Source organism: Pongo pygmaeus, chromosome 13, assembly GCF_028885625.2.
Source record: "Pongo pygmaeus isolate AG05252 chromosome 13, NHGRI_mPonPyg2-v2.0_pri, whole genome shotgun sequence".
NCBI lineage: Eukaryota > Metazoa > Chordata > Mammalia > Primates > Hominidae > Pongo > Pongo pygmaeus.
In genome coordinates, this window is record NC_072386.2 from 19482636 (window position 1) to 19498339 (window position 15704).

The 15704-nt window shown below is 39.1% G+C and overlaps 1 protein-coding gene across 2 annotated transcripts in view; it reads right to left on the bottom strand.

Annotated features, from left to right (window-relative positions):
* FRMPD1 (FERM and PDZ domain containing 1) overlaps positions 1-15704 on the bottom strand; it is a 101533-nt gene that overhangs the window by 46586 nt on the left and 39243 nt on the right. For both annotated transcript variants that reach the window (XM_054500242.2, XM_054500243.2), the window contains exon 2: positions 7623-7727. In XM_054500242.2, coding sequence (XP_054356217.1) covers positions 7623-7723 — 101 coding nt within the window. In that variant the 5' untranslated portion in view covers positions 7724-7727. The remainder of the gene's footprint in view (positions 1-7622; positions 7728-15704) is intronic.

Genomic DNA, 15704 nt, shown 5'->3' on the forward strand with positions numbered 1-15704 from the left:
GCTTGTGGTTGTAACAATTTCTAGCGGGCCATTCACTGTGGAGATTGTGAGGGTAGCGCTCCTACAGTTGAAAGGAGAAATTTTTCCATTATTACTTTAAAAACAGGATTCAGGAAATAATGGCAACTCTGCAGATGTAGTCCAGGAGCCTTCCAGACTACCCTCAAATCTCTCTACTTTTGCCTATGGGTCAAGACACAATAAAAGAAAATTGGTGCCTGAAAGGGTCTTTCTACACCATTAATAGTATTAGAAAGGTCAACAGTATTAGAAAGGTTTTAACAAAACCATTCTTAAAATTAGTACATAGACTGCTTATAGTTGTAATAACCAAGTAAGTTTGGAAAGTGTGTAAAACCAGCAGCAAGGGCTTCTGACACTAAGATGCCAAAATGTGTGTATATGTGTGTGTGTATGTGTGTGTGTATGCGCGTGCATACATGTGCATGTGTGTGCCTGTGTGCACACATGCGTGGGTGTGTACACATGTATGCATGTATGTGCCTTGTGTCATTGTGTGTGTAGACAAGCATGTATGTTCATTAGTATTAACATTCAAGATAAGTTAAAAGAAATCATCTTTTCAAGCCCTGAGGATACAACCAAGCAGTGAAGAAAGCACGATGTCACATTAAGTTCTTTATGCTTCTTTAGATCTTGCTCTATAAAACTAACATTTCTAGATTAAGCATAAGAGAATTTAGTAAATCTTGGTGGGGTGTGGTGGCTCATGCCTGTAATCCTAACACTTTGGGAGGCTGAGGCAGGCAGATCACTTCAGATCAGGAGTTCAAGACCAGCCTGGGCAACATGGTGAAACCCCATCTCTTCCAAAAATACAAAAATTAGCCAGGCGTGGTGGCGCATGCCTGTAATTCCAGCTACTCAGGAGGCTGAGGCACGAGAATCACTTGAACCCGGGAGGTGCCAGCTGCAGTGAGCCAAGATCACAACACTGTACTCCAGCCTGGGCAACAGAGCAAGACCTTATCTCAAAAAAAAAAAAAAAAAGAGAGAGAGAGACAGAGAGAATTCAGTAAATCTCATGCTTATTTGTTTTAATAGTATAATAAAATGATTCTAAAGTTCATATGACAGAATAGGTGGGTAAGACTAAAAGCATTGAAAATGAAGAGTAATAAAAGCTTAGTTTAATAGGTAATGAGGCTGGTCACGGTGGCTCACGCCTGTAATCTCAGCATTTTGGGAGGCTGAGGCCAGTGGATCACTTGAGGTCAGGAGTTCGAGACCAGCCTGGCCAACATGAAACACTGCCTCTACTAAAAATACAAAAATTAGGCCGGGTGTGGTGGCTCACACCTGTAATCCCAGCACTTTGGGAGGCCGAGGAGGGTGGATCACCTGAGGTCGGGAGTTCGAGACCAGCCTGACCAACATGGAGAAACCCCGTCTCTACTAAAAATACAAAAATTAGCCGGGCGTGGTGGTGCATGCCTGCAACCCCAGCTACTCGGGAGACTGAGGCAGGAGAATCACTTGAACCTATAAGGCAGAGGATGTGGTGAGCCGAGGTTGCACCACTGCACCCCAGCCTGGGCAACAAGAGTGAAACTCCATCTCAAAAATAAATAAATAAAAATACAAAAATTAGCCAGGTGTGGTGGTGCATGCCTGTAATCCCAGCTACACGGGCGGCTGAGGCAGGAGAATCGCTTGAACCCAGGAGGCGGAGGTTTCAGTGAGCCAAGATCGCACCACTGCACTCCAGCCTGGGCAACAGAGGGAAACTATATCTCAAAAAAAAAAAAAAAAAAAAGATAATGAGATGCATAATACTATTGTAACGTGAGTAATTTTAATACAGCTGTGTAAAAGTAGGCAGTTAGATCAATGGAACAGAATAGCCAGCCCAGAAACAGGTCCAATCTCCCACTCACAGACGCCAGAATTTCACATACAATTAAGGAGGGGTCAGTAAAGAATGAATCAAGAAGGCAAAGATCACTCACAGTTAATGGTGATATGAATGACTACTTACTAATTTGGAAAAAAAAATCCAATTATATCGTCATCTCCTAGCATATACTAAAATAAACTCCAACTTAACGAATTAAATGTAAACATTTTAAACTATTGAATTGAAAAACTTGTATTGGATGAAGATTTTTGTAAGCTTAGAAGCAATGAAAGAAATTGCGAAGGAAAAGAATCCCATTTAACTATGTAAAAATGGAAACTTCTGGAAACAAGAAATTGGTATTATTATTTTTTTTAAGACAGAGTCTCACTCCGTTGCCCAGGCTGGAGTGCAGTGGCATGATCTTGGCTCACACAACCTCTGCCTCCCAGGTTCAAGAGATTCTCCTGCCTCAGCCTTCCGAGTAGCTGGGACTAGAGGCACACGCCACAATGCCCAGCTAATTTTTGTATTTTTAGTAGAGACGAGGTTTCACTATGTTGGCCAGGCTGGTCTCGAACTCCTGACCTTGTGATCTGCCCACCTTGGCTTCTCAAAGTGCTGGGATTACAGGTGTGAGCCACCACCCCCAGCCGAAAAATTGGTAATATTAAGTGGAAAAATATACTATCATCAAGTCTTTGTCATTTTATCACTTCTGTAGTCATACGAAGCTATAAAGAAGACGACAATTTGATTGAAAACAAAAGGTTAAAAATTAATTAGTTTATGATGTAATGTCACTGTGTTGTAGCTTTTATTAAGCAGTTTGCATTGCGTTATTTACACAGAAATTCAAAACATGTCACAGAGACCTTTTGGGAGGTTAGCTATTTCTTTTTTTTTTTCTCTCTCTCTTTCTGAGACAGAGTCTTGCTCTGTCACTCAGGCTGGAGTGCAGTGGCGCGATCTCGGCTCACTGCAAGCTCCGCCTCCCTGGTTCACGCCATTTTCCTGCCTCAGCCTCCTGAGTAGCTGGGACTACAGGCGCCCGCCACCACGCCCGGATAATTTTTTTGGTTTTTTTTAGCAGAGACGGGATTTCACCCAAAGTGATAATTTTTTTGGTTTTTTTTGGTTTTTTTTAGCAGAGACGGGATTTCTCCCAAAGTGCTGGGATTACAGGCGTGAACCACTGCGCCTGGCCGAGGTTAGCTATTTCTAAAAGAACATTGATACTGTAAATGTTATTTTTCTGTTGGAATATGAAATCGAGTGGTAACAGAGGAGTCATCCTTATCATATCTGTACAATTTCCCATTCCTGTAATTATAGGTCTCACCAGTTTACTCCTACCCAAACGGGGACACTCATTCAAACTAAGGGCTACCAACTGAATTTGACTAATGATTGTAACAATAACCACCTACTGAAAATTAATCTAAAATTTAAGAAATCACAGGAACTTTGAAAGTTGACACTATTCCTCAGTAAAATACCTGTTTAAGATTCTCTATAAAGCTCTAACATTACCCTGTGTGTATAAAAGTTATCAATTTGTTTAGTAATGCCTGGAAATGGAAATGGTTATTTTTGACTAATTTACTCCTAGACAGCTCACTTAGAGCCACAGATAGAGTTCAAATTTTATGGGAAAAAAATGCCAAAGACAAGTAAAGCAAGTACAACTGGCTGAAACAACTGAGTTTTTAAAAGTCAGAAAAAAACAGAACTGCTAAAATATGCATGTAAAATTATGTGACTACAGATGCATATCTGTGTTTCTTCTTTCTGCACTATAGAGGACATTTCAATACACTTCCTTGATTTCTTGCCCCAGCTACCAGGAAATTCAGGGCTAATGTTAGTATTCAAATGCTAAATCCTTATTTTATTGGTTTGCAATCTATTTTATTGGTTTGCAAGTCTCATTGGTTCGCAATCGATTTCTAACACTTCTTATTTTAATTTTCCCACATGTTTTAAAACTGTAATCATTAAAAATTCCTTTTGGAAGAAGGAGGGATGGGCATTTTAAATATATTTCAATGAATAGTACGGTCCCCTACTATAAAAGCCCTTAATCAGTAAAAATTTATTGAATGTCCGTTACATACTATGGACTCTGTTAGGGCTGAGGATACTTTGTGAAACAAAACAGTCAGGGTCCCTGGTCTCATATATGAGAGGAAGGTTGGGGGAGAAAAGCCATATGATGGCAGAGGTGATAATGAACAGGTAAATAAATATATACATAATTATAAAGCGTGATGAGCATGTAAGTACCCTGGAGGAAACAAGCAAGAGAATGGACTCCCTGTGCCTTGGGTGGTCAGGAAAGGCCTCTTAAAGAAGGTGATGTTTAAATTTAACCTGATGAAGAAGGACCTGTCATAAAAAGAGGAAGTAAAAGAACTTTCCAGGCCAACTGAACAGCAAGTGCAAAATCTCTGAGATAGGAAAGAGCTCGATGACTTCTAGATATTAAAAAAAAAAAAAAGGCAAAACAATGGAGAACGGTGAGCAAGGAAAGAAGAGGAACAAGGTGAGGCTGGACAGTTGGGGTGAGAGATTGTGAAGAGACTTGCAGGTCAGGGCAAAATGGCAGGTGAGCCACTGAAATGGTTTGGGGTGGGGTAGAGCTGGGAGCTAGCATGGGACAGGAACATTTTACATTTTGAAAAGTCCACTATAGCTGCAGAGTAGAGAATCAGCTGGAACAGGGAAAAAGCAAGTGAGTGATCCTTGCAGGGGTCCCAGGGAGAGAGAGGTGGACAGTTCTGAAGGCAAACTGATAGGAGCTGCTGATGGGGTGGATGCAGGGGATTCAAGGAGTCAGGATGATGCTCAGGTTTCTTGACCAGGCAACAAGGTGGTAGGTGGTACCATTTAGTCTATTCCTAGGAAATGAAATTATTTACCCCACACTCAGCTTTTTCAGTTATTGATCATTTTCTAGTAATCTGAGGACACCAAGGATTAGAGATGAGAAGAAATTCACATAAGGCTACAAATGATTTATCCTAGAAACATGGAAATTACGTCTTCCATGGGCAGAGACAGGAAACTTTCTCTCTTTGTTTTTCTCTTTCTCAAGCACTTGGAAAGCAAAACTCCCTAGACACATGGGAAGATGTTTAACATCATTAACCACCAAGGAAATGCAGATAAAAACCACAATGAGACACCATTCCACACCCACTAGGATGGCTACAATAAAAGAGATAACAGCAAGTGTTGGCAAAGATGTAGAGGCACTGGAACTCTCATAGACTGCTGGTGGAAATGTAGAATGGTATGGCCACTCTGGGAAACAGTCTGACAGTTCCTCAAAAGACTAAACACAGAGTTGTTATGTGGCCCAACTATTCCACTCCTAAGTATACACTCAGGAGAACTGAAAATATATGTTCAAACAAAAACTTTTACACAATTGTTCATAGCAGCATTATTCATAATGGCCCAAAAGTAGAAACAACTCAAATGTTCATATCACAGACATATCTATCTATCTATCCATTCTTATTTGGCTTTATATATCAACCCAAATGTTTATGTTAAATCAACTGATGAATGAACAAAGAAAATATTCCATAATGGAATGTTATTTGACAATAAAAAAGAATGAAATACCAATCCACACTATGACATGTCATACTGATCCATGTCAGTATGACAAGCAAAAGAAGATAAGCAAAAGAAGAACACATTATGGTAAGTAAAATAATATATTATGCTAAGCGAAAGAAGCCAGTCACAAAAGAACACATACTGTATAATTCCATTTATGTGAAATATCCAGGATAGGCAAATCTATAGAGATAGACAGTAGCATGGTGGCACGTGCCTGCAGTCCCAGCTACACGGGAGGCTGAGACACGAGGCAGGAGGCAGAGGCTGCAGTGAGCTGAGATCGCACCACTGCACTCCATCCTGGGCAACAGAGTGAGACTCTGTCTCAAAACAGAATAAAAGAAAGTAAATTAGTGGTTACCTGGGACTGGCAGAGGGCAGAATAGGAAGTGACTGCTAAGGGGCACAGGGTTTCTTTTTATAGTATTGAAAATATTCTAAAATTAGATAGTAGTGATAGTTGTCACCTTTCATTTACAGTCTGTGAGAAGGCAAGATGTTAAGAGGGTTCCAAGGTCAAATATCTAGGTAACATCAAGTTAAACAGGTCTCTTTTTCTGCGGGACTTCTCAGAGCCTTTAATCTGTATTACATGCATAATGTGTATAATAAATCACCAAGTCGGGGGAGGCAGTAGGATACAGGATGCATCATTTCCCAAATATGTATGGCCACAGAATCTCTTTTAATGGAGCAGCATCACACAGGACTAGGTTTTGCACACCCCACTGTGGGAAACAATGTGCTTAGCAGTTTTTCCATTCATTCATCAGGCACTACCTGACCACCTACAACACTCATGCAAGACAATCACTTTTGGGCCATAGAGATGAGGCCAATACTTTCCCTGACCTCACAGAAGGCAGGTCTAGGAGAAAGGAAATTAATGGGCTCGAAAAGTTGAACGCACCAGGGGGAGCACAGTGCCAATGCTACAAATAAAATACTATGGGGTGCTATGGAGAAATTCATCCTGACTCTAGACAGAGGAACGCTTCATGGAAGACCCAGCACTTCAGCCAAGCCTTAAGCTGCGGGGGGTTCTGGCCACATGGAGATGGCAGGAAGGGATCTGGCCCAGGAGCCCAGGTCCAAGGGGTGAAAGAGAAGAGAGGGTGCTTGTGGTAGAACAATAAGTGTTGCCTTTAGCTGGAGCACATTGTGAAGGAAGCAGAGTAGTAAGACAAATAGCTGGAAAGGATTGCAGGTTGAAACGTCAGACCAAAAATGTTTAAGCTTGCTTCTACAATAAATGGGGACCCATCCAAGCTTTCTGAGCATGGGGTAAGAGTGGTCCTAAACAAGTCACTCTGTGAGCCTTAGGTGTTTCATCTGTAAAAGGGAGCCCCATTTTATCTGACCTCGGTGTGTGAGGATCAGAGAACTTGGCCACAGGGCAGTGGAGCCCTGAGCAAAGTTTATTACTCGGCAGCAGAACAGCTGTTTCCAGTTCCTTTGGAAGAATGTGTGTCTCAGAAACACCTGACACATGATATTTCATCTCTGTGGCAGGGCCAGATGGGAAATCCAAGCAAAAATGAAAGCTTCGAAACAGAACATATTTGAAAGTTCTCCTGTAGCAGTCAAATCAGATCTGTATTTGATTTCATTTTATTTTGTTTAGAATGACATAGGGACTGCAAGGAAGGAACAGCTGCTGGAAACGAAGACACAGAAAGAATATAAACAGCAGATTACCAGACTTTCATGTCAAGTACTAAGACAAGAGGTGTGTATGTGTGTGTGTGTGTGTGTGTGTCTGTGTGTGTGTCAGAGAGAGAGAGATCAAAAGAGTGTATGTATGTGTGCTCCAGAGAGTGTATATGCATGTGTGTACGAGTATGTATGAGTGTATTTCTGTGTGTATGTCTGTCAGTGTGTTTGTAAATGTTGTAAGTGTGTGTGAGTTGGGGTGTGTCTGTCTGTGTGTAGGTACATGTTGGGGGTAGGGTACAGGGAAAAGCACTCCAGCAAAATTGCTGACCTGTTCACACTGCTCCCACCATATGGTGTAGGAACAAAGCAAGCCGGAGACAGCAATCCCAAGGTGTGGCCAGGACCAGCACAAGCTCCTCCCCCTGGGACACCAGACCTTTATAGATAGAAATCTCTGCAAACCCAGGAGGCTTACCGGGCCGAGCTGTCCCGAGAGCGCCGAAGCCATCTTGCCACCATTTGTTCTATTCTATGTGCTTTCCGTGTCTGGAATAAACTGGTCTCCAGCTCTTCCATTTACCTAAAAGGAAGAAGAGTGTTCTTAAGATGCTAACCAAAATATTCTAAAGAGGATTTTGATAAATCAGGATGATGCTTCCTTTATTTGCCCATTGTAAGACATGCTGATCGAATAACTAGTGTTCTCCTTTTGTCTAAAATCAACATAAACAGTGTTCACAGAGTGAACAACTTTAGCAACCCTCAATCTTGCAGCAAACAGACTGGGTTTGTATCTTAAACAGTTAAACATAAGGATGAGAGAGTAAAATAGATAACGTTTCTCAAACTTTGTGACTGTGCCCCATAGGAAGAGATACACCTTACCATGTGACACCGTCCTTCCCTCTCCCAACTATGTGTGCAACCCTGGACAATGCAGTTCAGTTTGGCCTGCATCAGAAACCCCATGAACATGGAAGCATTCTTCATCACATGGTGCAGATTCCTCTGAGCGCTGCTGCTTTTGTTCAATCTTTTCTATTTAATTTTTGAATAAGTATTTCACTTACATAATTCAACACTAGCTTATAAAAAAGATAGACAGTTACTGTATTGTGTGCTTAAAAATTTAAGAGGGTAGATCTCAAGTGTTCTTATCATAATAAAAAATATGTAGACGGTGAAAAGTCTGTCTTATACCCTTCCTTGCTCCTACCCACCCAGTTCCCATGCCCATACGTAATCACTGCTCTTGTTTTCCATTTGTCCTTACAGACTTTCTTTTCTTTTCTTTTCTTTTTTTGAGATGGAGTCTCGCTCTGTCACCCAGGCTGGAGTGCAGTGGCACGATCTTGGCTCACAGCAACCTCCACTTCCCGGGTTCAAATTATTCTCCTGCCTCAGCCTCCCGAGTAGCTGGGACTACAGGCACATGCCTCTGCACCTGGCTAATTTTTGTATTTTTAGTAGAGATGGGGTTTCACCATGTTGGCCAGGCTGGTCTTGAACTCCTGACCTCAAGTGATCTGCCCGCCTTGGCCTCCCAAAGTGCTGGGATTATAGGCGTGAGCCACCACACCCAGACTGTCTTATTCTTTTAAAAAAATTATCTTGGAACACTTTTAGATGTATAAAAAGCTTGCAAAGATAATATAGGGTTCCCATATCCCTTCATTCAGCTTTCCCTAATAGTAACATCTTACATAATAATTTTACCTTTGTAAAAATTAAGAAATTAACATTGGTATAATATTATTAACTGAACTATAGACTATGTTCAAATTTTACCAGTTTTTCACTAATGTGCTTTTTCTGTACCATGATCCAATCTAGGGGTGCTGATTTGCCCAGTGGCTCAGGAATTAGGGGCAGTAAGTACAGGAGAAAGCAAGGATGAGCATAAGGTTGAAAATATGGAAATACCCACCTAGACAACTATCTCTTTCCCATCCTACTGAAGACAAGAGGCTTATTTTCTGGAGAAAACGAACAAGAGAAGCTTGGGGAGACTTGGCACAACAGACGGTACAGGAATTAAAACAGAAGAAGTAAGTAAAACTCTTCTAACTGAATGACAAGACCTCTTCCTGTGCCCAGTTCTCTGAATACTGTCAGCGAGTACTTTATATCCTGCTATGGTTTGAATGTGTTCCTGAAGTTCATGTGTTGAAAACTTAATTTCCATTGCAACAGGGTTGAGAGGTGAAACTTATAAGAGGTGATTAGGTCATGAAGGCTGTGTCTTCATGAATGGATTAATGCCATTACTGTGGGAGTGAGTTCCTGATAAAAGGATAACTTTGGCCTCTTTCCACACTCTCTTGTGTGCTCTTTTGCCCTTCCACCTTCTTCCATGGGATGATACAGTAAGAAGGCCCTTACCAGATGCCAGCACCTCAATATTAGACTTTCCAGCCTCCAGAACTGTGAGAAATAAATTTCTTTTCCTCATAAATTACCCAGTCTGTGATATTATATAGCAACACAAAACAGACTAAGACATGTCCCAAGCAAAAGATTAGAGAATCCTTCTCTGGAGAACTGAATAGCACCAGAGAAAAGACCTTCAGATATTGACATTTTCAGGATCCCTGCAGGGAAAAGGTAACTTGCTGCCAGATCACCATGCATTGAAATGTATTAATCAATGAGCCAGACCCATCATACAAAGTTTCCAATTATTTGTTTTACTGCTTTACTCTTACTTATGAATAAATATTTAAGGAAAGCATGCATTATAAAAAACAGACCAAAACAAATAGAAAAATTCAGAAGAAACAGAGACAATGTAGAAAACAGAAGAAAAAAATTTCAATCTATAACTTAAATCTTCAAAAAGATAAAGTATTATATTCATGAAACAAGAAGAGGATTTTTTAAAAATAAACTATCAGAGAATAAGAATGAACATTTGGAAATTAAAAATAAGGCAGCTAGAATAAAAAATTCAATTATTAATAAAAACAGAAAAATAAAGTCAATGAAAGACTGTAGGAAGAGTAACCAAAGCCAAAGACAGAGAAAACATAAAAGACAATAAATGTATAGTATCTGTCCAGGAAGTGTAATATTCATCTAATAGAAGTTCCAGAAGTAGAAAATAAAGGAAATGGAGGTAAGGAAACTGCCAAATAATTCAATAAAAATTTCCTGAAGAACTTAAATTTGCAAATTAAGAATATATACTGATTGCCCACCCTAGTGAATGAAAAAAGACCCACATCAAGTAACAACATTGTAAAATTTCAGAAACTAGAAACAGAAAATATCTTCTAAACTTCCAGAGAGGAAAAAAAAAAGATTACATACAAACAAATGAAATTAAAAATGGCACTAAACTTCTCAGTAATAACAATGGAAGCTGGGAGCCATTGAAGTTCTCAAATTTTTGAGGGAAAAGCATTCTCAGTCTAGAATTCGATACCCTATCAAACTACCAATCAAGTACAAAAGACATTTTTAGATGTTCAGGTCTCTAAAAATTTACCTTTCACACATCCTTTCTCAGGATGCTGACAGAGGATGTGCTCCTCCAAAACAAGGAAGTAAGGAAAAAAGAAATGAGATTCAGGATATTAGGGATGGAATATAGATAAGAGGCAAAATAAGCATCCCAGATGACTGTGAAGGGATGCATTAAGGTAACACCTGTATAAAAGACCTAGAGAGCAACTGTTGAGATGCACGAAGACAGAGGTCTTAGGGAAAAGAAATAGAAATAGATAAGTTGTCTGATGTGTTTGTGTAGAAAATTTCACTGAGAGGCTGTTGGAGGGTATGGGAGAATTAGCAATAAGTACATGAAAAACTAAGCAGATCAAAAACAGAGGGAATTATGAAATCCAAGGAAAATAAAAAGTTGTATAAGAAAATAAAATTATAGTTCACTGCTTGGCTCAACAATGAACAATATTTACATTATCATGATAATGTAAACACTGAAAAATGGTTTCTCAAGAACAGTGATGTAATGATATTGGAATGATATGGTGAAGGGAAGCAGGTGTAGTAGCCTAAGAGCTAAATCCTCATTTATCATAATAATTAGATAATGTCCAAAATTAATACATTAGAAAATAAGAATGCAAGCATATTTCTAAGAAATATGCAGGAAAATACCAGAGGAAATGGCTAGAAGAGTTGAAAGAGCTTCTAAGAAGAGAAATTCAAGGGTGAGGAGGAGTGGGGCAGGAAATGCTGATTTCTATTATAAACCCTTAATGCTATTTTATTAAATGATTTTTAATAATTTTTAACTTAGTTTTAAAAACCAAAGTAATATATTCTTCTAATAACATACACAGAAAAAATAATGAAAATAAAATCACTTACAATTAGCTACAATCACTACCTCCCAATCAGCAAGTTAATTTTTCATCATTTTTCATGCTTACACATGTATATATGTTTCTTAATTAAAATTATACCTTCCCACTTACGATTTCATAAACATCATTCCATATTAATATTTAAGCATCTACACCATCATTTAAAATGGTTATATGGTATTATTTTCTCTGATCATATCATAATTTATTTAATAAATCTATCATTGGACATTTGGGTTGTTTCCAATTTTTCACTATTATGAAAGCTTTACAATAAAATCTTTATTCATGGCAAATGGCTACTTCCCAGATATTTTTGGGGGGATAAATTCCTAGAAGTGAAATTATTGGACATAAACATATGTTCACTTTTAAGAATTTGGATGTATATTGTCAAATTGCCTCCAAGAAGTTACCAGTTTGCACTCCTGCCAGGACAGACCTTTTGAATATTATCACTTAAAAAAACTTTGCCAATAGGACGGAAATTATTGACTTAAAGATTCATATTTTGAAAAACACAGAAGACAAAAGTAAATTATCCTCCATATTCTTATAAAAACTAGACATTGTCATTTTTTAAAATATTTGCTAATGGGATTGAAAGCAGCATTCAATTATTGGCTTAAATATATATTTATATATAATTAAATATGTATTTATAAATAGGAAATGTATATACTTGTATATATGTTTCCCATATAAAAATATATTTCTTGTACATATAGGAAAATATTTTAAAAATTAAATATCACACATAAATCCATCACACTGAAAATTATATAAAATAAGCATCCTACTTCAAGCATCCAACCCATTCCCCTAGAGGTTAACACAGTTAACAATTTGGTATGTATTCATACTATCTTTGTCCTGAATTAATAGAGACCTATATCATGTATATTAACACATCTTTTCTACAAAAATAGAATGTTATACTCAGCAGTCTGCACTTTGTATTTTTTAACCTGCAAATGTATCCTGTATATCTTTCCAGATCAGAACTCATTACAGCTGTGATTGGAAGTTATTTGATTACTAGCACAGCTCAACATTTTTCATGTGCTCTTGGCCATTTATATTTATTTCTTATTACTTTACTGTCTGATTTTTCCTTATTTTTCTGCTGGAATGTTTGCCTTCTTGTCGCCAATTTGTAAAAGCTCTTTTATAATAAGGATTATTTGATGTTCCTTTGCCAAGAACACAAAATAACATCATATTTCTTTGAGACTTACCATGGAGGATCAAGAATGTAGGTTATAGTGTCCTGACAAAACAGAGACAAAACACAGAAGACAGCAGAATAAATATCTAGCAAAACCCATGGGATATTGTTTTGAAATATCAACTGCCCCAGTCGGGCACCCTCTGGGATCAAGTCCATTGGAAATTCTAGGATATTGATATTAACTTGGTCTGTCTTATGTCTGAGCATCACGCTTTCCTATGGGGTCTAGGAAAGGAGATTTAAAAGCAAGTCATATGAAAACACATTGAAAAATCAAAGAATGTTTATTAAATAAAAACTTGGGGGTGGCCCACACGATCATGGTTCACAAAGAGCCTAAGGGCCACCAAGTGGAAGACACATATTCCACATGATTCTGGAATTTAGAGACAGGATTAATGGGGAAATGCCACAGTGTGGGGGACTCCAGCTCAGACTAAGGCAAGAAATTCATGTTCCTGGTAGATCCAAGCATGGAATGGGTTTCCTCAAGAATTGTTAAGATCTTGGACACTGAAGGTATTCCAGGGGATACTGCATAAACTGCATGAATATAGCAGAAGGGACACGAGGATGGCGTAGAGGGACACATCCATGGAATACATGGAACAGATGACTTCTACAGTTCCTTCCATTCATGCAATCTGAGGTCTCCACTAGATCTCAGAGCCAGGCAAGATGGTATCTGTTGCAGTCTGTCTCAAACTTCAAAGCCCCACATTACCGAGAGTAGTTGGAAATCCTGAAGTAAGTACAGCACTGGAAGAGGCACAATGTCTGATCTCTACATTCTTATAGTTTCCACATGATTGCAGAGTTGTCAGGGATCTCGAACATATCCACAGGACTGAAGGCCATCGAGCCTTTCCACGCCTTTTGAAGGTCTTCAAACTACAGTGGTTACTTTTTAAGAAACTGCTGCCAAATATAATTTAGCTAATTGGTTTCTATAAACATACATGGTTCTAATTAAGAGAATTAATTTGTGTTATATATCTGGACTGTGGGTAGGCAGGTACCTTCATCCAGGGATCCCCAAAGACTAAACAAATGCCTACATCAACCAAGCCATTAAAAGTGCTCCCTGACTCAGCAAGGTCTGAGCAGGAGAGTTTAAAGTCAAGCGAATGACCTGCTAATGGTTTTAATGTTAGCCTCTGCATTGCTGGGCTAATGGAAGGAAGTAAATGTCCACATCATCCAAAACATTTGAATCTTCTCTACAGTCCCACTGCCAAGAAGTCATCTGGCCTCTTATGTTCTGTCATTCCCTGTTGGACCCATCTTATTGTTAGAAAGTTTCTTTACATAAAGCTGAATTCCACTCGTCTGCAGCTTCAGTCCTCCACACCAATGCTGCCCTCTGGCCACTCCTACCGCCACCACCCAGAATAAATCAGCTCCCTTTCTGGATTCAAACATAGAAATCTTTCAGCCTTTCAGTCTCCTTTGCCCTAAATTAAACATCCTCAGCTCCTTCAACAGTTCCTTGTAGTAAGATCTTTTTAGAGCACACATCAACTTGGAAAAATATCTTAAAAGGCATGGACCCTCAAATTGAACACAACTCTGGTTGCCTGCAACAATGTGAATATAAAAACGCAAACTCTCTCAAAATATTTTGTAAATGGAGAAGAAGACTAAATATGTCAAGGTGATAGCTATTTTAAATGCAAACAGACAATTAAGGTTATAAACCCTTCAAAACGGATACAAAATGTGATAATAAAAGACTTCAGGAAACTAGCACAATCTATTGAGAAATGAAAACATCAGTGGAGGCAGCAAAGGATAAAAAAGAAACTGAAGTGCCCAAAATCACTCGCGCTAAATTGAAATTGTAAATAAAACTAGAGAGCGCTTCAAGAAAAACTGTCAGGCACAGAATCAGATTGAAGATTTCAACTTACAAATAATAGGGCTAGCGGAGAAAATGGAAAAGGAGCACACAAAACTGTAATCAAAGAAATAATGAAAGGCAAATTTATTTATTAATTTATTTATTTTGAGACAGAGTCTTGCTTTCTCGCCTAGGCTGGAGTGCAGTGGCGCGATCTCGGCTCACTGCAATCTCCACCTCACGGGTTCACGCCATTCTCCTGCCTCAGCCTCCCGAGTAGCCGGGACTACAGGCGCCCGCCACCATGCCTGGCTAAATTTTTTTTTTTTTTTTTTTTTGGTATTTTTAGTAGAGACAGGGTTTCACCGTGTTAGCCAGGATAGTCTCGATCTCCTGACCTTGTGATCCACCCGCCTTGGCCTCCCAAAGTGCTGGGATTACAGGTGTGAGCCACACCGCGCCCAGCCGAAAGGCAAATTTATTAAGCTGAAAAATATGTTTCAAAAATAAAGAACACAAAATACAACACTCTCAGGTATGCCACAAGGAAGACTCTTCACATATCAACTCAAATTTTTAAACTGCAAAGATTAAAGAATCATCCTTAAAACTTGTTTTAAAAAAGGAAAAGAGAATGATCATTTGAAAAAGAAAGATTATGTTCACGTATTTTGCAGCATATTATTCAGGTATTGACTCAAGTTCATTATCTTTCTCTCTGGGAGATGTAAAAGTTTTACAAGTGCTACTTGAGACACTGTTCTTGAAAGACATCTCGGCTGGGTGCAGTGGCTCATGCCTGTAATCCAAGCACTTTGGGAGGCTGAACAGGGAGGATTGCTTAAGCCCAGGAGTTGAGACCAGCCTGGGCAACATAGTGAAATCCTGTCTGTACTGAAAATAAAAAAAGTTCGCTGAACATGGTAGTGCACACCTGTAATCCCAGCTAATCAGGAGGCTAAGGTAGGAGGATCACCTGAGCCCAGGAGGTTGAGGTTGCAGTGAGCCATGATTGTGCCACTGCACTGTAGCCTGGGTGACAGAGTAAGATCCTGTCTCAAAAATAAAAAAAATTGGGGAATCATGACTGACTCTTTCCCTGTTTTGTGCCCCACATTGATTCAGTCACCAAATTCTGTTGACCTTGGTCCCAATTGT